Source organism: Podarcis bocagei (assembly GCF_964188305.1).
Source record: "Podarcis bocagei genome assembly, chromosome: 1".
Taxonomy (NCBI): domain Eukaryota; kingdom Metazoa; phylum Chordata; class Lepidosauria; order Squamata; family Lacertidae; genus Podarcis; species Podarcis bocagei.
This window is the reverse complement of record NC_138125.1, coordinates 53546167-53569987: the sequence shown is the minus strand read 5'-3', so window position 1 is coordinate 53569987 and position 23821 is coordinate 53546167. Positions and strand designations below refer to the sequence as shown.

General features: G+C 44.9%; 1 protein-coding gene across 5 annotated transcripts in view; it reads right to left on the bottom strand.

Moving 5' to 3' along the window:
- Nucleotides 1–3079: 3079 nt before the first annotated feature.
- CHST1 (carbohydrate sulfotransferase 1) overlaps nucleotides 3080–23821 on the bottom strand; it is a 60471-nt gene continuing 39729 nt past the window's right edge. For 3 of the 5 annotated variants that reach the window (XM_081165583.1, XM_081165587.1, XM_081165585.1), the window contains exon 2: nucleotides 3080–5072. In XM_081165583.1, coding sequence (XP_081021709.1) covers nucleotides 3763–5028 — 1266 coding nt within the window. In that variant the 5' untranslated portion in view covers nucleotides 5029–5072 and the 3' untranslated portion in view covers nucleotides 3080–3762. Of the gene's footprint in view, nucleotides 5073–5660; nucleotides 6517–7175; nucleotides 8269–8873; nucleotides 8966–23821 lie in introns of those variants that run through there. The other 2 variants (XM_081165584.1, XM_081165586.1) reach the window with 2 other exon arrangements.

Here is a 23821-nt window from a genome sequence, read left to right as displayed (position 1 = left end):
ACAGCATCAGAAATGAGGAGACACAGAAACATTCCAAGAACGTAGTTTCATCGTCATGGAGAAATATTACGCCTCAGTCTCAGGACTCTAAGACAGCTACCTTTGGAATGCAGATCAGAAGACCATAAAATGCAGAAGGTTATAAGGAACACATTTTCTTTTTGACAGAAAACCAATGATCCTGGTCCTCTGGGATTAATAATAAAAATAAATAGTTAAAACCTTAAACATTTGCATGCTTCCAATTCCTACCTGGAAACCACCCCTCCCCCAAATCTTCTGGCCCACTGAATATTGTAATTCCACTTACTGCCCCCATCAGAACCAATATTTATCACACACAATGTAGCATGTACAACCCTTACCCTTAACCCCAGTTAACTGCTCTTCAGATGCCCACTTCCAACAATCCAACAACCACAGGTTTGATTCAGTAGCCAAGATCATGCCAACACGTATAAAACTTCAGCTCAAGCCTAAATGAGTTGGCTCAAAGTCCAGCAAGAGTGAATCTGCACGTGGAAAGAGGAGTCTGCATGAGGACTACCTACCTCACAGGAGGCAGGAGGCGAGGGACAGGAAGGCTACGGTGGGAACACAACTCCCTTCCCTACACACATGCATGCACACACTCCAGCATGGGTGCCATACTGTTCTTCCTGCTGCTAAAAAGAGTTATCTCCTGCTCAATACAATTGTACCTTGGATCTTGAATGCCTTGGCTCCTGAACAAATCGGCTCCTGAACAATCAAAACCTGGAAGTGAGTGTTCCGGTTTTCGAATGATTTTTGGAAGCTGAATGTCCGGCGCGGCTTCTGTGGCTTCAATTTCCAAACATTTTGAAAGTCAAATGGACTTCCGGAACAGATTCCATTCGACTTCCAAAGTATGACTATATCCATAAGAAGGGGAATTAGCTCAATTTAGTCAGAAACAAGCCCAGAATATACCCAGATTTTCAGCTTTCCTTTCAGCTGCTAGAATCCCATGGGGTTAACTGGGCCACTTTTATTTTGAAAGAAAATTGGGGGACCAGTTGGGAGGTGCATGAGCAGGAAGGAGCTGATCTCTGTTGCTTTCTTTAAAGTTTTGCAGATAGTTGGATGTGCTGGTGCCCAAAAATCTTTGGAAAAAAAGTTTTGAAGAGAACAGCAACTTCAGCTAACCTGGTGTGCCAACAGAAGCTAGAACAAGGGCTCTTGCTAACACAACAGAGGTTTGCTGCTCCTCCTTAAATCCCGTCCCCTGTGTCTTCCAAAAACAAGATCTGGAGAACCTTCAGAATAGCAAGCTGAGGCAGGAGAGTGGGAATCATTCTGTCTGGCAAGAAGAAATAAATGCTTGTGCTGCCGGAATGATCAGATGGGTGCAATTCCTTCCTGCAGATTGCCTGGTTAGTTAGAGGATGGGATGGAAGAGAAGGGAAGGAGACCCTTGTTCTTTTCTTTCTAGTAAGAAAGGGGGGGAACGTGAGCCTTTTGCCTCCCCCTCCCCACTTACCAGGTAGTGGGAGGGAACAAATGGGTCCTTTTTCTTTTCTTTTAATAAAGTGAAGAAGAAAGGGACTTGTTCACTTCCTCCCTCTTTCAGGTGGCAGGAAGGAAGAGGCCAGGGAAGAGAGCACATCATGGTGAGGCAGGGAGAGAGGGTGAGCAAGGGAGACCCCCTGGAAAGCATCTTGCTCAGGTTCCCCCGCCCCCCACCTTCCAGCCTGACACTGTCTCTGATGCCATGGTTCCCTCTTCCTTCTGCCCCACCCCCACCCCACACAGTCTACTTGTGTAACTGACCTTTAGAAGAAGAACATAGTGCGATTCTGTATCTTTTCAGGTCCTTTTTAATTCCCAGGGATTCCCACAAAGAATCCCGGAGGTTTTATTTTGGTAAGAGCGGTAAGAAATCTCTAGACAGTCCTAGCCCTGCCCACAGACTCCTGGAGTTCACTGTGGGAAAGGATGTGACTGTGAAGTCAATTAACATCCACAGCGTAGATAAACCCACACAGTTTTATATTATTTCAAAACTGTTTAATGCCATAGCTTCCTGCAAAGACTACTAGCGATGATATTGGGAGGGAGCTGGAAATACTTTATTAACCCTCATAGAACACCAGCTCACAGGGTTCCTTTGCTGAGATCTAGAACTGTTAGGCAGGCTAGACTAGACCTTGAAGTTCTAGAATTGCTGCAGGCTCTGATGCAGATGTGAACCTACCAGAGCAACAGGGCAAATAGGGGGGAAATAATAGTATGAGGCTGCCTTATGCTGCATTTCTCCCTCTGTTCCTGCACTGCTGTATCTGGCTGTAAGCAGCTCTCTCAGATTTCAAGCAGAGGTCTTTGCCAGTCCTGCTGCCTCAAATCGTTTTAACTGGATATGGCGGGGATTGAACCTGGGACATTATGCATGCAGACGTGCGCTCTTCTCCTTGGAATCACAAGTTCTTCCCTAATGTGCTTGGTGGTTCTAGATGAAACAAAAAACCGCCAGCTTAGTTGGGGAGGTGGAGGGAGTTCTTGAGCAGGCTTAGAATACTCTTATAATTCTACGCCAGCGTGGTGTAGTGGTTAAGAGCAGTAGTCTCGTAATCTGGTGAACCGGGTTCGCGTCTCCGCTCCTCCACATGCAGCTGCTGGGTGACCTTGGGCCAGTCACACTTCTCTGAAGTCTCTGAGCGCCACTCACCTCACAGAGTGTTTGTTGTGGGGGAGGAAGGGAAAGGAGAATGTTGGCCGCTTTGAGACTCCTTCGGGTAGTGATAAAGCGGGATATCAAATCCAAACTCTTCTTCTTCTTCAAGGTAACTAGTTCCAATTTACTACACATTAAAAAGGCAGGAGGTTAGAATGCATACGGATCATGGAACTGCCATTATTTCTCCACCTCATCACTTAACAATCAGATAATCAGCCTGTCTGCCTATGATGTACTCTGCTATCCATCTTTGGATCTTTAAAGGTCTAATAGTCGCACACATCCTTCCCCTTCCACCCCCACCATTACATTTGTCTTGAGGAGAGTTAAATGGTCTGACAATTCATTGAGCCTGGCCTGGTGAATTTGTCCCTCCAGGAACAATTGATTTTATTGTATTATTTATTTGCAGAAAACACAGAGATAAAGCATTAAGGTATTGTTGTTGATGTTCAGCAAACCACTTCCTTCCTTTCTATTTTTTTGGCACAAATAAATGTCATAGGTGTTACTCAACAAACCATGGATCAGCGACCAGCCTGATAACATGACTCAGACATATCAAAACAAGATTTAAAACAAGGAGACTTTTCCACATTCAGCTAACAGTAAAACCTGCTCATAATCAGGAGGAGTTAGGTGGGAGATGACAACACTATTCATAAATTAGACATATATATATATATATATTTATATATATATAGTTATAGTTATCTCTTACATTGTAAAAGTAAACAGTGCAAAAGTATAATTCCTCAGGTGCCCTTCGGTGTGGAAAGCCTGAGGGTTACTTTTTTCCCTTTTATACATTGTTACGTGTGTGTGATTTGTAAACATTGCTACCCATCCGCAGTTTGTGTTTTAAGCTCTTGTTCTTAAGAGACCCAATACTCATAATCCATACTATGGTCTGAGAGCGGGGGCACCTTCTTCATGTTAACTCTTTTGGAGACTTCCATTCAAAGAATTAGTGCAAATTTCAGAGAGTAGGAGGGGAAGAAGGAAAATAAGGCAATAGTTAGAAATGGCTCGTATCAGCATTAAAACACGAGTCCCTAATGTCTGCATTACCAGAAGGGCAGGAAGTCCCTCTCCTCCACCAGGCTGATGGAGAGGTTCTTCAATTCCTCCTCGGAGGACACCAGTTTGTAGCCCAGTTGTACCAGCACTTGCTGGCACGCGTTCTGCGTGAACGCCACAATTTCGAACGAGAGGCGGAACCGCCACTTCTCTGCAGTCGCCGCCGAATTCCGGACAGTCCCGTACTTGTGTTTTGCCGCGGACCGATCTCCCCTAGTGTTGTTCTGTATCCATCGTTCCACGTTGCTGTCCATGGGAATGCCAAGGAATTCATACATCTCCTCGGTCTTTTTTAAGGGATTCCTGGCCAGGTCTTCATACCTTACCAGCATGTATTTTCCCTTGAGCCAAGGCGGCCGGTTCAGCCCGGTGGAAACAGAGTTCAAAAAGTCCTCACAGACGGTGGTGAGCTGGGTCACGTCCAAGTTGTAGGGCTTCCTGCCTGTGCCATCCCAGATCCGCCAAAGTCTGTAAGTGTCTCGGAATGTCTCACTCCTGGAAGCCAGGATGCCCCTGGGGTCCCTCACCAATTGTATGATTTTCAAATTGAGCCTGGGGTCCTCCACCAAGGCTCGGAGGTCATTGACCTCTGGCACCCGCACTGTTTTGATAGCAACATGCCCATGATCCTTACATGATTCGGTGGCCAGGGTCAGGTTCAAAGTGCCACACTTCTTCACACAGTCGCCTTCTTCCAGAGGTATGTCGGCGGATGCCGCCAGTGTCTCACAAACTGGTGGGGAGCACAGAGCTTTGCTAGCCCCTCTCCGGAAGAGCCTGTCCGTCGTGTGGTTCACGGGCTGGGGCTTGATGTAATTTTCCAGGAAGTAAAGGTCACAGTCGTAGAGGCTTCTCAGCAAATCTCGGCCAGCACCCAGCATGATCCGCCGGTCCGTGGAGCCCTTCGTCTGCGTCAGCTTCGGGATCAAGGTGTACTGGACGTGGTAAAGGGGCTCAAATAAATAGAAGACATCAAAGTGCTGGTTGAAGAGCTGCCCGACGAAAGAGGATCCGCTTCTGGTGGTGGCCAAGATCAGAACATGTGTCTTCTTGGAGGTGTTGTAAGCGACGGTGGGGTTTTCATCACACAGCCGGTCGGCCGATTCAATCTCCTGGTTCAGGCTACAGTTCATTGGGTTGGGAGGCACAGGGCAGCTGTGGAAGGACTTGGTCGTGAAGGTGCGGATGGCTGTGTACTGGATAGCAATGGAGGCCAAAGCAAGTAGGAGGACAGCCTTCCAGGAACATTGCATGGCTGGTCACCTTCATGGAGATTCTTCACAGGTCGCTTTAGTATCTGCAACACAAGAGAGTCAGCCGGGTTGAATACGAGACCCCCACAGATAAATTCATGTGCCCGTGAAATCTGAATTTGTGGGTGGACAACATGGTACCCTGCAACCTCTTAAGAATAAATTAAGCAAGGATGTCAAAACCTGCAAATTATGAACTTAATCTATTTCTAGTCAGTTTTAGGGGCTTTGTGGAATTGCATTTGTTTAGCTTAGCTTTTACCTATGCTTAGGATAGGTGAGGAAAGGGGGGGGGTACTTCATGATGAGCAAAGTAAATGCCTCATTGCCAGAAGCCAGTTAGACCTAAAAGACCCAAGTTCAAATCACTAGGTTACCCATAAAGTAAATCACTAATAAAGTAAACTGGGAGACCCCAGGGTCAGTTCAGCATCTCTTAGATTGACCTACCTCAGACAGCTAAGGGTAAAATGTGCCAGCCTCATCACCCCAGTATCAACAATTCTGAGCTTCTTTGAAGAGAAACACAACACACACACACACACACACACACACACATGCATAGAGAAAAAGAAAGTGCATAGGACTATGGAGAGGGAGAGGGAAATCATGCAGGTATACCGACATCTTACCTTGTGATAACTGAAAAATCCATTCTGTTCTGATTTGCTTCCAGAGTTTTTAAGTGATTCCATACACAACTCTCTAGGGTTAATTCCCACTTTATACTTCAAGGGTTTGAAACAATGTAGGCTTCTTCATTTTCCATAGTGACTGGAGCTTGGCTGCCCTTCCTCAATATGGGAATTTGAAATGTAAGGTGTGCACGCACAAGCCCACCAGGTATTTCAAAAGGTGTCTATTCTACAGAACCGAAACAAGGAGAGGGGAGGCTATGGAGTAAATGAGGTTGCTGAGTGCAAATAAGAGGAGCCACAGGGGCCGATTCAACAGGAGCCCTAGGGGCACATGAGGTCATGAAACTGAACACACGGAAGCATTTCCCAGCGAATCATACACAAAACTGGGAATGCACAGAATCCTTCTGGTGCTTGTGAAATGAAGCTTTGAATCTGTCATAAATTTTCACTCTCTGTTAACAAGTAGGATCCTTCAGCAACAGGGGTGAGGATGCCAGCAGTGGCAGGAGCAACAGTTGTGACACGTGTCTTTGTACAATTGACTACATTCCAGCCACACAAAAGCCAGAGGTTTCCAAACACACACACACAGAGAGAGAAAGAGAGCTCCATCTAAGCAAGAGGCAACATCACAGTTCAAGGACACATTCCAGCCAGCTAAAAGCACATGAGAAGGGGGGGGGGTAGCCTCAGGTGGGTCAAATTCAGCTTGTGGGGTGGAGGTTCTCCACCACTACACTAGCAATGTCACCAAGGGGAAGAGCTTCTTCTCAACTCCTAATCCAAGGGCAAAGCATGGAGGGAAGCCACATGGTTCTCACAAGTGAAACAAACGGAAAAGGACATACAGTGGTGCCCCGCAAGACGAATGCCTCGCAAGACGGAAAACTCGCTAGACGAAAGAGTTTTCCGTTTCGGAGGTGCTTCACAAAACGAATTTCCTATGGGCTTGCTTCGCAAGACGACAATGTCTTGCGAGTTCCTGCTGGTTTCCCCCCCCCCTTTTTCTAAGCCGCTAAGCCGCTTATCAGCTGATCCGATAAGCCGATAAGCCGCTAAAAGCCGCTAATAGTGCTAATCCTTCAATGGGCTTGCTTCGCAAGACGAAAAAACCGCTAGGCGAAGAGAATCACAGAACGGATTCTTTTCGTCTTGCGAGGCACCACTGTAAAGGGGGAATATTTGGTGTATAAATGCATCAAGAGGTACACAAACATTGAACAAAGACTAACAGGAACATATCCCACTATCAGTCTAACACTGATAATTTTGGACATCCAAAGGCAATATTCTAGAAGCCACAGCTTCATGATCCTGCTAGCACTTGTCAGGTTGTCTGTCAGCCTGCCTGCCTGTTTTACCACAGAACCCCCAGGAATAGCAATTTAGAGTAGGTTCAGATTTTCCTTTCTCTGACATTTCTGGGGTGGAGAAGTCTTTAGTTCTGGGATGTATGCAAGCAGTTTATTTTAAGGGATTATACCCTCTCATTTGCTAGAAACAAACCTTTGGACGATGTGTCAACCAAAGGCTGCATCAGAAGAGGCAGGTGTGCAGATGATATGATACATAATGAATGTGCACACAGATTTCCCAGTCATGGCCACACATACATGGACTCAGTCCAACAGCAAGCTGTAACCTCTCAAGGAATTGGCGGTATGTGGTGTGGAATTATCCAAGGTCTAATTACCAAAACAAATGCAATTTCTTTAGCCATCTAACCAACACAGAAAGAGAAACAATGAAGCCCAAAGAAGCTTATTTATGAAATATGAGAAAGATTCTAGCCCTATTCAGATGTTATCAGCACTAAAATTAAGTTAAACAACTTGTGTAGCACTTCTAGAACATGAAAGTCTGGAGGGACTTCTAACCAAGTTTGTTCTGATCCTGTTCAGCTGAATTATTTTATTTATTATTAATTATATTATTATTTTACAAACCATTCATCCATCTGGGATAATCAACCATTATTGATGCTGCCATTATCACTCCAGGATGGAAAAAACCCTCTGCAATCAATAATTTCTCACACTCAAGTGATTTGAGTCACTTCAAGATTAAATGAATTGAATGATGCCGTTCTTTGGGACCCTATTAATAGACCTCTAAGTGCCTCTGGGATACCTTGCCTTGCAGTCTATCAATTTTCAGAATACTAACATGATCTCTAAGGACCCTAATTCTTGGGAAAGCAGCAACCCTGCCTTTTGGGTAATGAAGCAACTTCCTCCCTGGAGGCAATTTTCTGAACCTGTTGGAGGTTACTTTGCTGCAAGGCACGAGCAGTTGCTGAGGTGAGGAACTGACACAGAGATGGTCTCCTGACATGGTGTTGCTGCCACTTAACAGGATGGAATTGAGCGGTAAGCTTGGGTGCACCAATGGAGTTCATCTGGCACTCACATTGATGCACCTGCACTGACCCAGATTCATGGCTCCCCTGCACACACACACACACACAGAAAATGGCAGTGATGCTGCAGTTGGGAGGTCAGTTTTGGGAGCTCAGCTCTGTGGCACTGCCTTGCTTGTTGCTTCTTGTGCAAGGCGCTAAAAAAGTGATCATTTTGGACCCAGGGAGTCAGACTACTTGCTAAACAGGCAGGTCCGGTCTGTGGGATGTATACACAGGAGCAGTCAATGACAACATTCCTAGAGTGTACATGTTAGAACATGGGGAGGGATGTCTGTCCAGCAAGCAGGTAAACTTCCTGGGGACGGACTTCCTCCACATGTGACCAGAGGTGGGTGTGGCCTCACCTGTGCAGGTAATGACAAAAGCACAGGGCAGGCAGCCATCTCTCTCTCTCTGCCATTTTCCTTCGATGAGGAAGCATGTAAAGATGCCCTCTTGGCTCTCAGCCAAGAGAGGAGATAAGGTCTATCTTGCAACAAGATAGATTCTAAGTATATGTAACTTTTTAAGCCTGTCTGCCGTCTGGGATCATATTGTGAACAGATCGTGAGTAAACTCTTTTATACTTTTATAAAGACTGTGTTGTGTCTTGTATTTTAAGAGGGAACAAAGGGGAAATTACCAGAGTAATTATTATAGAGGTTCTAGCGAACCTGTGCACAAGTTACCGTTGCGAACTTAAAGGGGAATGTCTATAAACTCTGCTGATATTTTGGGAACTTGTTAGCACAAGTTGGATAAGGATATAATTAGTCAATATATCCTCTCCTGCACCCCAGAACATTCCCACACGGTCTGGGAGTTGCCTGGAAGCCCTTGTTTGTTGTGACTTTCTTCTCAGAAGACACAAATAAGAGGAGGCTCTTCCCAGAACTGAATACTGTTCTACCCTGGAGCCACCATTTACACACACACACACACACACACACACACACACACACACACACACACACACATGCTAGCATTATAGAAACACTCTTATCCATATAAGCCTTGTATGTCTTAATAATTCAGGCCCCTACACATCCCATCTTGCTACCTTCCTCTTCATTTCCTCTACAGTGTGGAGTAATTTATCAGCAATAACAGACTCTTCCTCATAGTTACAGGGAGCTATGGAGAAGGGGGAGTCACTCAGCTACAGCCAGCAGCTCATGCTGCTCCCCTGTGGCTCTGCAAACCATGCTTTCTTTCATAAACTATGATTTCAGCTTCTTATGACGGACTCTGTCCAGACTGCTGCTTTCCTGAGGCATGCAGAATATTGTTTTTTTCTCTTTGTTGGTAGAGCAGGTAAACTGAAGCTAGCTGGAATCAGTGGCGTAGCGTGGGGGGGCGGGGGGGCGGCCGCACCGGGCGCAACATTTGGGGGTTAGGGTTAGGGGGCGCAAATCCACGGGTCAGGGGGCGCAAATTACTTGCCTTGCCCCGGGTGCTGACAACCCACGCTACGCCACTGGCTGGAATGCAACTGAACCTATTCCCCTCTCTCATGATTATCTGTGAACTCAGCTAATGCACCAGCAGGAGGTCTCTCTTTTTTGTGTGGCCAGACACACAGGCAAAAGGAAGGGGCAGCTAAACATTTATGCTGTTTTTTGTTTCATCACCTGCAGGGCAAGACTGGAGCCACAGTGCTTCAAAGGTATGCTTCACCCACCTCACTTCTATATTCCAAGCCAGCACCATATTCCATTTATTATCATGACTCATTTCAAGTCCACCCTCTAGAGAAGAGGGTCAGTGCTTCACTGCATGGCCTGGCATGGTCAAGGGGCCACCCCATTCAAAGTGCCCCATCTCGTCTCTTTAGAACTAATCTGTTTTAAGTTACAATTTGCTGCAGGGCATTTAAAAAAAAATACTGTACTCTGGAGCCTAGGGCTTGCCGATCAGGAAAAATTGGCGGTTCAAATCCCTGTGACGGGGTGAGCTCCCATTGCTCAGTCCCTGCTCCTGTCCACCTAGCAGTTCGAAAACACATCAAAGTGCAAGTAGATAAATAGGTACCGCTCTGGTGGGAAGGTAAACAGCGTTTCCGTGCGCTGCTCTGGTTTGCCAGAAGTTGCTTAGTCATGCTGGCCACATGACCCGGAAGCTGTACGCCAGCTCCCTCGGCCAATAAAGCGAGATGAGTGCCACAACCCCAGAGTCATCCGTGACTGGACTTAACGGTCAGGGGTCCCTTACCTTTTAAAGACCTCCAAATGCAAAATCCACATACCTTGGGCTGGTTGTGAATGGCACCACTGTTTTCTCTCTGCTAAATACCTGGAAGCTGCAGCTGAGAAAAGAGCTGTCTTTACTTCTATGTATTTTACCAAAAAAAGTAACAATTCATGCAAGCTACCTGTACCTTTTACTTGGGTATATGTGCTTAAGTAGAAAAAAAGAGCATAACAAGATGCAGTTGAAAATGGGGTGGGGAATCTGTTCTCTGATTTCTGCAGGCATAGAGTCAGACCCTGCATCCTACTAGTATCAATGACATGGTCATGAAGGAGGTGAAGAGGAATGATGTTCCAATTCTACTCATATTGGAACACTGTAAGTGAACCTATTTCTTTGAGGATCAACCTCTAACATGGAGAAAAATAAATCTTATGAAAGGTAGAATAGCATTGCCTGGCTTTTATCTCTTTCAGAGTTGTGAATTACAGTTGTCCAAAGTAAGGCTGCCCTAGGATCAGTCTTCATTACCTCAGTGAGTCCAATGTAGTAAAACTTTTCTATAATGTAGATCATCATTTGTGTTTTAGGACTTGAGCAGAAATATCATTTTAAGTTTACAACTGCAGAGGTACTCAAGATGTTTAATTAAATGGTTCTGTCCTGAATATATTATTTTTCTGATTTGATTCTTCTCATCCTAGCTCAAGAGCTCAAGGTTACAATGTTTTTACCTTAACCTCCCAACTACCTTGTGGCCTATATTAAAACAAGCATATATAACTTGAGATGCACCACCCAACACACCTGTCTGGGCATACAAGAAGGTTGTCAGACATATGACAGGCCATCTTCTGTGTTTGTACTGGTGGACCACATGCCATGCAGGCCTCTTGCAAAATAGTAATGCCCCCTCCCCAAAATCTGTGAGAGGAAAAGGAATGGAAATGGGGGAAATCTGTGTGCAAGGGGAAATTGTGAAAAAGAAGGGGGGAGGGGAAATGGGGTGCAAAGGAGGTTGCAAAAAAGAAGGGAGATGTGGGAATGATGGTGGTGATGGTGGTGGTGGTGATGGTGAAGATAAACCAAGGCCTGAAGAATGAGAGGGTATGGTGGCTTCACAGATGGGCTGAAGGTGGAAAGGGTACTTAGTAGTTGCAATGCTTGGGAGGAAGAAGATGCAGAAGGTTACCATGGTGGTGGCTTGTGTGAGGGTGGGGTTGCACAAATGGAGGGGAAGACATGGACATGGGGGTAAAGATGAAAACAGGGATGCAATGATGGACTGTACAACAGAAGAGAGAAGTGGCTTCAGAAATGGGGTGGGAAGGTGAACAACAATCTGAGTAGTTCCATGGGGTGGGAAGGGGAAATTCTAGAAGGTTAATCTGGGGAGAATGGCATGTGAGCAAAGCAAGCAGAAGTGCAACACCTAGGCTGGTTTGTTTTTAAATGTATGGATGCAATAAACACATTTTCAAACAGAAGTGTTATGAACCTACACCTGCCAGGAAGATCGGCTGCATAACTCCATCAACTGTGATTGGAGGTAAACAGATTTGCCACTGCATAATGCACAAAGCAGCCCTAAGAGAAAACACTGAGCAACTAGTGATGTGAGGGGCATCTGTGCCCCACTTCCCAAGCAAAAGATGCTGCAGTGAGAAATGTCTGTTTACACAGCAGCAGCTAAAGCTCACAGGACTGGACTGTGGAACACGAAACGCTGACAGCAAATCCCAGATTAATTTACCCAAATATTTTCAAACTGCCCTGCTGCAAGCAGGTCCCTGAGAATGTTGTCCTTGGCCAATTGTTTTCCACTTTTGCTCTCGCTCTTTGTGCAGAAGCCTCCCTCTGCCCGCTCCCCAAAAGCTCATGTTCTGCCTTTGATCCACAGTAGCTGCTCTGAGCATTGCTTAATTTAAACCAGTGTTTCCCAACCGGTGTTCCGCGGAACACTAGTGTGCCGTGAGACATCGGCTGGTGTGCCGTGGGAGGGAGGCGGGCGAGTCGGGCGGTGAGAGGCGGCGGCGGCGAGGATCCGCGTCGAGCCGGGGGCGGCTCTGCGGTGGTGGTGCCGAGCGGCGGGGCACCGCGTGCAAATGGAGGAGCGCGAGACAGCGGAGGAGGAGGAGGCCGGCATGTCCAGGCAGCAGCAGCAACAACAGCAGCAGCAACTCCCGCCGCCGCCCCCTCCTCCGCCCGCTATCGCCGCCACCACAACAGCCGCCGCCGCCTCAGCTGCCGCCGTCCCTCAGTCCCTCGCTCTGCTGCCTCCCCACCCCCACCCCAAAGCTTGGAGGTTCCCCGGCAAGGGGGAGGGGAAAAAAGTGAAAACTTTCACTTTTGTGCGTCCCTCCCGGCGTGACGCTGCACGCTGACGTCACGGGGCAGTAATGGTGGTGTGCCGCGAGATTTTTTTGATTAAACAGGTGTGCCGTTGCCCAAAAAAGGTGGGGAAACACTGATTTAAACATCCAAACATTTTGCTTTATTGCTGTAATTCATGCATGCACAAATTTCATGTCTCCTCAACAGGCTCCCCTTCACCCCTTGCTGCCCATTAACGCTCAACACCACCCACTCCTGATGGGAGAGCAAGAACAGCAGCTGACAGACAACACAGCAAGGGGATTTCTGGAGTTGACAACATCTCTGCACACAGTGCAAGCTTCAGGAAGCTGGATTGGCTAAGGGTGTGTTAGTATGCAGGGCCTGTTCAACCTCAAAGCTCCTGTGGCTTTAGCATATTAAAATTCCTGACGGGGCTAGAAAAGCACAAAGTTCCTGGTGATTTCTCCCCAGAGAGGACGCTGCTGTTGGCAGACTGGCATTCCTGGGGAGGGGTTGTGGGGGCAAGGCAGGGAAGGGAAAAGAGGCTGTCAGTCTCATCTGTGCCAGTTATATAAGGGCAGGGCAGGGCAGGGCTGCTTTTGTGGGCCTAGAGGCTAGCCTCAACCACCAGTGTTTTTATTTATCAGGATTTAATCCCAGCTCCAATAAGTCTGTTAGAGCCTCAGACATTTTTCTCCTAGAGGAATGTATAAATAAGATGTTGCAAGACAAGAAGCAGATGTTGCTGCTACAAAGCAGGATGGCAAGTTTAACCCAGAACAACCCAACCTTGGCTGGCCAACTACTGGGCAAATCTGGGCACCAAAGGCTAAGCTTCATATCAGCAGAAGCTATAACTCAAAGCCATGTGCGCAACCAGTCACCTTATTAACTCCCAAACCTAAAATTAAGAGTGCACAGATCACACAAACAGCCTCTGCCCTGAATATCTACATTTCTGTGGAGGTTAAACTGGAACAACAGACTAAGTAAAAAGGCAATGTTTCAATTTTTTTATAATCCGGTTTCTTTATTTCAATCATATTTCATTCCCAGATCTAAGTGCCTCTTTAAAACAACCTGGTTTAAATGGGTATATGAATGCAAGGCAAGCATATTCAAGTCTGTACTTACGATTGTTTAAAAATGATCTCATTATCCTCCGACAGACCATAAAAACTGCTTTTTAATGAGAACACACAAAACAGCAGTTAACTTTTTATGCTTAAGATCAAGCATTCTAAATATAATGCAACGGGTCATGTATTTGTTATTGTTCAATTTATGTTTAAGCTAGTTATCAAATAGCGTGGATATTTACATTTCATGTCAGGTAGACCCTGTTCTGCAATGCTTTGTGCACTTATCTTCAAGTAAATGTTGCTGCTTAGTGTCCTTGCATGTGGGAAAGCAGAGCCTTATTTCACAATTGCTCCCCAAAACAGATATAAATTCTGTAGTGCAAGAGGCATGCCAGGCTGAATCACCATAATTTTTTGATTATGCTCCTGGGTAGTATAAAGGCTCTATTTGGTTACAAACACTTGCTGTATTTGGATGCTATAATTATCTGTATACAAGCATGTTCAGGAAATATGAATTAGAAAGTTGGGGATTTGACAAATATGAATAGACCTCTTAATCTGAGATATGCCCAGGAGGCAGAAATGCTGGGAATGCTTTTGCAACTGCTCACTAAAAATATTTCATCGCTGTTAAAAGTTATGCCACCAAATTAGCATCAACATTTCACACGTCTTTCCTTCACTAATCTTAACCCCCTGAAAGAGTCGACCTCTAGGGCCCATTTCATTTCACCACCCACTTTTGCACCCAACTAGATACATAATAAGCTGTTTTATACCAGGTCAGACTTGTGCATCTTAACCACTGTTGTCAAATCAGACTGGCAGCAGCTTTCCAGGGTACAGACCTCTGCTTTCACCTGCAACTCAATATCCCTTTAACTGGAGATGCCAGAGATTGAACCTGAAACCTCTTCATACGAAGCCACAGTTCTACCACTAAACTATAGCCCACTCAGGTCATGCATCCATGGCAGGGACCAGAGGAGTAATGATCTCTGGGAGGAGCACAGGCAGAAGAAACGCCATTCTGCATCAGCACAACCGGATGCCTTCATCTGCCTCAACTGTAACAAAACATGTCTCTCTTGTATCTCTACAGCCACAGCATGTGCTGTAACCTTCCATCAGTTTGACTTCGCCAGCAGTCAAACTCCTCAGTTCACTGAATTATTTATTTAAGATACTGAAACTCACCTTTCCTATATAGTTCAATGTGGCTTACACCATATATTATACAACGATGAAGAAACAAACCAGCAATAAAACAGTTTAATGTAGAAGTGAAGCACAATAAAAGGCTGAATAATTAAAAGCAAAACAAGACCAGAAGCCTTATATATACTGTATTTTTCGCTCTATAAGACATACCAGACCACAAGACACACCTAGTTTTTGGAGGAGGAAAACAAGAAAAAAAAAATATTCTGAATCTCAGAAGCCAGAACAGCAAGAGGGATTGCTGCGCAGTGAAAGCTGCAATCCCTCTTGCTGTTCTGGCTTTTGGGATAGCTGCGTAGCCTGCATTCGCTCCATAAGACGCACACACATTTCCCCTTACTTTTTAGGAGGAAAAAAGTGAGTCTTATAGAGCAAAAAATATGGTAACTATGACTGGCCCAAAAGGTTTTGACGCCCGGGAGGTCATGATGGGGCCCCCACCATTCCACATGCAGAAGCTGACTGGACTGGTAGTTGATTCTCTCTTCAGCATGGGCGATAGGACAGCAACCCTCCACCAACGGGGTCCAACAACCAAGATGGGTCTCCCATTTGTCCCAAACATGGTTTGGAATTGACAGGAAGTTCTCCATGTATTTCCCCAATAAGTAAGCAGGCTGATATGGGAGAAGGTGGTCCATCAGATACCCTTGTCCCAAACCATGTAAGGCTTTGTCCATCAGAACTCTTCAGTTATCCTGCATTGCTGCCTGTCTCATACTACTTCTGTGTGGTGCTAAAGCAGGAAGAAAGTGCAACTGCTATTTATCAATGTCTTCTTTCTCTCTGTTCCCCTAGAAGTCTGCAGTCCCACATTGGGAGAAAACCCTGAAAAGAATCAACATTCACTTATAGTATTCACATACTTTTCTAGGCAGACATGGATGGATGACAGCTCCTGGTTAATTCTGAGATGCATGGTATTGTACTCTACTCAGAAACCCTCTTTTACAGCTGGATCTCAAGTCCCAGCCCCACAGCATATTTAGCCTAGCACTTCTTAGTTAAATAATATTGATCCAGGAGGTTTCTGGTGTATGCAAGAGATGGAAGGAGATAAACTAGCTTTAGTTCTCTTGCTCTTTGCCATGTTGGGGGGGGGTGTAAAATAGAACAATAAAACAATCAATATGTCACCTCTCCTAAGTACAGTGGCTTCCAGTCAACCCCAGCTTTCCATGTGTATATTTGCTAAAGCACTGTCTCATGCCCTCTGGTGGCTATCTTCTGACTAGCCATCATCAAAAAGGTTTGGAACTTTCCATCCTATGTTGATATAGGCATGAATCTAACAGGAAGGGGAGAGAAGGTCAGTTTGCTGTTGAAGTAGAGTCCAATATCAAATTTGTTCTTTAAATCCCTCTTACCCTCTAACCTCACTACAAAATCTCCAGCCCAATTTTATTTCATGTTTGATTTCCCACTGTCTGCAACACATTATTTGATGGACTTCATTTCTAGATCACAACACCATTTCTATTGTTTCAAACCTAGTTATGAACTTACTGGTGAGAGAACAAACATTTGTTCAAATAAAAACAGAAATTCCACAATACAAGTTATATTAAATGGTGCTAACAGCGAAAAGCAAACCATGGATGATAAAGATTCACCTGATTCCATGTTAGAAGAGGGACTGTGGCAATACAAGGACCTTCTCTCTCAGAAACCTGCATTTATTTTTCACTGACATTGAAGCACTGGAGGATTCTCATAAACTTTATAATAGTATTCTTGACAGCTATGGGAGGATTCCATCCTACATCAATGAAAATCGTGTTATACCTTCAAAGGAAATTAATGCATTGTCATGTTTGCAATTAAGTTTTTATAAGACTGCACCACCATTGCCAATAGTTTTTTTGCTCAGTGATAATGTGTATCTGCCCAGATGGATAGCTCAGAAACCGTAGGAAATCATAGAAAGCTATTTATGAACGAGGAGAGATTTTAAATCTCTTAAATGTTTGGCGAGAAGAACGCCACACTGATTTGAGTAAGATGCACTTAGAAAGAAGTCACCAAAGGAAACCTGTGCAGGGCAAGATTTGCATTTGTGACTATCTGACCCTAGTTCCTAGAGTCTCTTACACTGTCAAAGCTGTAAAGTTTGCAATGCTGCAGTGCAGCAATGCCAACAATATGTTAGCATAGCCATAACCTCACTCAGCTTTGGGTGCAAACTAACATAAATGGAGTTTAAAAGGGGGGAGCCATAGGGAGGAGGCAATCAGAAGCACTGTGATGAGGGAAGGGTAAGTCTATTGCCCAAATATCTGTTGGCTCTGAGTACACTCCTATGCTCCACCTCTGCCAGTGAGGTTTGCAGAGCACAAAGCTCTACAAAGTCAGCAGGATTATTGTGAAAGGGGGCTCTGGCCACTCCCACACACTTTTTGGGGAGTCCCTTGACAGATGGGGATTCTATCTCCTGGTGCACAATATGCAATCTGAATGACCTGTGAAGGAGACTTGTCATCCCCCTGCCCTGCACCACCCTCTTTAGCATACATTTCTAGGACAGGGCACTTTTCTGTGTGTGTGTGTGTGTGTGTGTGTGTGTGTGTGTGTGCCTGCCTGCTTGTGTACCTGAGTCTGTGGGAGACCACACCACTTTCTTATGACATCTACCACTGGCATGTGGCTCTTCGGAGGGGATGCAGTGGACCAATGCAGCCCTCAGACTGAAAAAGATTAGCTACCCCTGCTGTTAACAGTACGAAAGTGAGCTAAGGATCACTTCAGTTCAGCTGTGGCAGATGCTCATCTCCATCCATGTAAGGACAAGGCCAGCCATGACCTCAAATAACGCCACTTGATTCCTAGGAAAATACAAGCTGATCCACATACAAAGCTCTGTGTTAAGCAGGGACATAAAATAATGGAGTTGCAAAGGACCTTGAATGAAATCTAGTCCAATCCACTGCTCAATGCAAGATCTGCAACACAGGATGCAGCTACAAGCCTCCGAGTCTGGTAGCTATCCAGCCTCTGCTTAAATACCTCCAGGGAAGGATGCCCTCCTTCTTCTTCGGCAATCACTCGTAGTCGAGTGTCTTCCATGAACACAGTCCATGAACAGTGAGTCCGTAAGTGACTGTGGAGGCCAATTCTGGATCCACAAGTCCTTCCATGGTGTGGACATTGGTTTCCCTACCACCTACCATATCAGTGTGTTCCACTGGCAAATAGTTCTTGCCTTTTGGTAGTTTCTTCTAATGCTTGATACTTGAAATTATTCTCATACCTAAATTTGATTCTCTGCAATTTCCACCCGTTAGTACTAGTCCTGCTTTCTGAAGCAACCAGGAACATGCGTGCTCCACCTTCTGCATAAGACTAGATATTTGAAAGCTGCTATTATTCTCCCACTATACTTCACTTCTCCAGGCTAAACATGCCCAGTGCTTTCACCCATTCCTAGTAGGGCTTGGGCTTCCATCCTGTTCACCTCTTCTGGGCACACTTGTGTGTTGATGCCCTTCTTAAAATATGGTACCCAGAACTGGGTACAGTACTTCGGAGACAGTCTTATACAACCTACAGTAAAACTATTACTTCTTATAAACTAAACACACTGTTTCTTTTATTGAACATTGCATTAACATTTTTTGCAGCTGCATCACACTGATGGCTCATGATCAGCTTGTGATTGACTAAGTTACTTAAGTATTTTTCACATGCACTGCTGCAGGGTCAGATCTCTTCAATCCTAAATGGGTACCTTGGATTATTTTTGTACCTAAATGCTGGACTTTACATTTATCTCTGTTGTGTTTCATCTTGTTGGTTTCAGGCCAGTGTTCCAGCCTGTCAAGATCATTTTGAATCCTGGTGTTGACTCTTCTATGGTATTTTCTATCCCCCCAGCTTTGTGTCTTCTGCAGATTTGATGAACACCCCTTCTATAGCCTCATCCAAGTCATTTATAAAATGACTGAACAACACAGAGCTTTAGACAGAGTCTTGTGGTACTCCACTTGAGAGCCCCCTCCAGGCTGATACAGAGCCATTAATAAGCACTCGCTGTGTATGGCTGCTCAACTTGCTGCGGATCCACCTAACAGAAATATCACATTAAACAGAATCAAATGTACATCTGAAGCCCAGCCAAGGAGCAATAATCAGCTGCAGCCAAATCAAATGTTCACTTGCACTTTTTCATAGGGATAAATATGTCCTATGCCCTCACAATTGCATGTTTTTCAGTTACAGACACAAAGGAAGCTTGGAGAGCCCTCAACTGCCAGATTCCTGCACTGAATGTTTAAAGAAAGTGTTTAAGTATGTTGTTTCACTCAGGGATGGGCTGTGCCAAGACCTTTTGCCTCTCTGTGCCAACAGCGCTGTTACTTTAGCCTCAGACACTAGAGCCTGCCATTGGACTTCACAAACTCAAATGGTGTGGGGGGGTGTCTCAGCTATTTCCTGGGAGAGATGGTTGTCAGAGCAGCCTAGAGAAATATATTCATCCCTCCTTACTTTCTACCTAATTATTATTAGACTTATCAACGTACATTTAAAATTGCTCTCCCTATTTCTCCTGGGCTTGCTGCACCTGTTATCAAGTTGGTGTGATTGCCACCAGACTCCGTAGGCATTTCTCCATATAGCCAGTTACCGGCTATACTGTGCACCAACATAATCTGGCCAAATTTTAACCATGCCAAAGCAACACCTCATTTCCACACCACAGCTGAAGTTAGACCAAGAAATGCAAGACTTCCAATAATGTGAGGCATGCATCATTTTAGATTTTCAGAACACATCTTTCTCATCTTTGAAAGCTGGTGCCTGAAATGATAGAATCCAGTAGATTGAGTAATTAATCCAGTGCACCCAAGATTTCCCTGACCATGGAGAAATCGTACACCATGTTGTTACCTTCTTCATTTCCACTTTGCTGCTTTCTTGCTTGGAGGGAAGCATAATAATAAAGTCCATGTGTAGATCGCCACATGCCATGTATGCGCACTATAAGCCACACCTGCCCAGAGTAGGTATGGGCAACAAAATAAAAGCATATGCAATTTTATTTATATGCTTCCCATATAGCCATGACTAGGTTACAAAGTGCAAGAGCAAAACAGCTCCATCACTGCCACCTTCAGAGAGTTGGGCTCTGTCCGTCTCAAACTGAGCAGAATGGGAAGGAAAAACACCACAAGCCGACTCATTGATTGGTGTGGGTGACTCAGCTCCGGGTAGGTGGGGTGCTCTTGCCCTATGAATCAGACACTGCCCTTACATCAAATCTTCACTTAATGTCATGGCGCTTACAGGGGCACAAAAATTTCAAAACCCAAGACATGTGAAAACACTGTATCGCTGACAGGTTTGTTTGCTTCTGTTAATTTGTGTGCCAACCCCTCCTTCCACATCCCCCTCAAGCTCCAGCAATGATGACTACTTTGTCTCTCACTAATGTCACACTTCTCATTAGCTCATATTTCTCGTTAATTTTTTTGCCTTAAAGCTTGCTCTCTGAGCAGATTTATATGGTTTTCCCCCACCCTTTACTCCAACACTGGTTGCTTGCCTTGCTGAGGAAAAGCATTTCAACCCACCAGGCATTTTGAACACTGGCTTGGGGGCAGATAGAAAAAATACAAACAGGTATAATGATTAGCACATGATTTTTCACTGAAGCTTCGTGCTGACTTCTTCGTTGTTTCAGATTTTATTTTTCATAGTGAGCGTAGAAACCCTCCCTTGGGAATCCCTTCTCTTCCCTCAACACACACACTATTCCCAACAGACGCTGAAGCACCTGATGTTGGCTGGGCACTTAGTTTCACTATTCCCCTCCCCTTTCCAGCATCATAGATACAACCGTACACATTGGTACCTTCTTTGAATCCTTGCCTAGCTGACAGCAATTCTGAGAAAGAGAATGGGAGGATTTCATAGCGACAAGTGAGGTACAGAAATGGCACGATTAAGCTGCATATCTGCCAACTGTGCAGCTTGTCTATCTCTCTCTCTCACATGCACGCACAGCCATATCAGTCTCTGAACCACGAGGCAGGGTTTCACAAAATACAACCTGCTGCACTTGCTGTTGTGGATAAAGTATGAGCCCTCCTTACCCAACTTGATGAAATCCTACATCTCTTTGGCCAGTATGATTCTGGCAGCAGCCCAACTCCTAGCAGCATCTATACTGTATTTTCCACTACCCCTAAAACAGATTATAATGAACAAGTCTGTTTCCATGGAAACAATACAGTGACTCAGGACTTTGGGCCTCGCTCTAAACATGATTGTCAATAGCAGAAGCTCTGGGAGACTTCAGACGCTGAAGGAAAGAGAGCAGAAAAGCTCCTGACAAGCTGACACACATGCCCCACACAAATGTTATGTACACAGAGAGGGACACAAGGGTACGCATGGCTCAAGCCCACTCCAGAGTCATGATTCAAATTCCTCCGCCTGACAGGTCAAGAGCTACTGCAGCATTTGGGAGTCATAACTGCAGCGTGTTTACCAGAAGGTACACACCAGGCTAACAGGCAAGGCACATTCAGCCAAGCCTCCAATCACTTTTATACACTTGAATGTACACATCACCTGAATGTACGCCTCACCACATCCAAGGCTTAAGTCTGCATCTGAAGCACATACAGTACACAACTCACCACAACCTCCCCTTCAGAAAGTAACACTCCTGTTTATACCAAATGTCTAATTACAGGAACATTTCTCGGTACAGTATATGCCTTTCAGGCAAATAAAAATACAGTGTATTTCCAAATTCCTTCCAGTTGTGCATTTAATCCAGAGCTTTGGTAAAAGGGATTTTTTTTTAATTTAAAAAAGGATAAACTTAAATTTACTTCTAGTCTGCACAAAGTCTTATTCCAGAAGCACACCAAGCACCTTTCAACAAGGGAGGAATAATTTATTAACTCCAGCAACTTCTGCTGTGAAGCCCATTGCTTTTTTTTTTTTTTTACAGGGTTGAGCATTGTTATTATAACTTTATTGGCCACTCAAGTTTGGTGGTGTAGGGCAGGAAGCCACATTTCCTTTACTATCTCATTCAGCTTCTCAACAATCTGTGTGAGACAAGTCAGTTTCATGCCCATTTAGCCAATGGGGAACTGGATCTGAAAGATAAAAGACTTATGAGGCTACCCCAATAATCCCAGTGATGAAGCAAGACTTAAATCCTAACTCAGGGCCTTTGACATCCAGTATTTTATCCGCTGCACTGCTGGACCATGCCTTTGCCTCTTAACTTTGATTGCCTACAAAGCTGAGGAACTGGCAGGCTTTAATCTCAGATAAGGGTCTCCGCAGGAAACATGGAGCGCAGTAAAACAGCACATGCGACAGCAGCCGCACCCACACATCTGTGGTAAGCATGAAAGTGCCAGAACCATGAGAGAAGGGCCAATCAATACAGCCTTTCCCACCTGACATGTAGGACCAATTTCCACACTGCCACAAATGCTTGTGTGCACACACACATCTGCAAGAGAAAGAACAGAACCACAAAAGCCAAATAATTTGAATAGATTTAAACGTGGATTGTGATCATGAAGTGGAATATTAATCCATTTGCCTAGGAAACTGTTTATGAAGAAAATGTTCCCAGCCTTGTTAGCATATTTTTAAAGCAATAGTATTCTCACTCTGCCGAGACACAAAGGAATCTAGAATAGTATGAGCCTCTTCTGTACATGTCCCCTTGCTATCTTGATAGGCCATTGCCCTAGGCAGACTAGAGGAACCAACACCAGTGCTTTATTTCAACGAAGGCTCACTTTTCAACAACTCTGAATCTATTCCAGAAGCTGCTGTCAGGTCCTGAGTAGAGCAGCAGCAGAGGCAAGGGGGTGAAAACTGATTAGTTTCTCTGTCCCACTCATTAGCCATATGCAACCCATACATGCAATCCTCGTTATACCACGGGTCAGCTATAAGCTGCATCTTTGCAGATGGAAAACTGTTAAATGGGGGGAAATGAACCAGATGAGATCAGTGTCTGAAACTCCCATTGGCCTAGGCACATTTTGTGACAGGGAATTTCATTAGTGTGAGCAGTTTCTGAGCTCTGGGCACAGTACTGCACCTAAGATTTCAGATTAAAACTGCAGAATGGAAGGAAAGGAGGACATTTTCCTGCCTCCCCACTTCCAGCTACTCTCTTAAGACTGGATAAGAGACCCTCTTAAGAATATTAGGGGGGTGGGCAGAGGAAAAACTAGACTATGTGAAAAATGAACATAATATTTTTAGCTGCAGTTCATTCATTTTCAGCTTTGTATTCTTGTTATAAAAAAGTGCACCTGGACATTTTGTTGTTGCGCCCATAACCTAGGTTTAAGGTGCTGTTTAGCTCCTAGCTTTCAGATCTCAGTTTCTAACACTGGATGAGATAACTGTGTTGACATCTGCACAGGGTCAGGAGAGGGGACCAGACCATTTCGTGTCACACTATTATCAAAAACATTTCACCCCAATCCTTTTTTTGCCTTTTGGCGACAGAACTGTAACATGGGTAAGTGCAGAACCTATGGGTGGAATTCAACATCTTACTATCACAACAGTTCCATCAGCATTTCAGCTTGCCAGACATAACAATCTCACCTCTCCTCCTTCCATGTGCTGTTCTGAGTTTCTCCCAACCTCTAGAGCCAATGGAGGGGGAGTCCCATTGAGCTAGCGGGACATGTGGCACTGGCCCCCTCTAGTGTAACTGTTTAGCTGAATCCAGTCCTATGTCATCCATATGAAGGTATAGTTAGGACTGTTCTTCTCTGCATTTCCATAAGAATTGGTAATGAAAATTGCCTCCAAAATATACACATTGTGCCTTCCTCTCATCACTCAGTTGCCGTATCACTCTCTCACATGTCGAGGCTCAAGAGGCTAGATTTTCAGGGTCAAACTACTTGTAGCAGCAAAGCCCC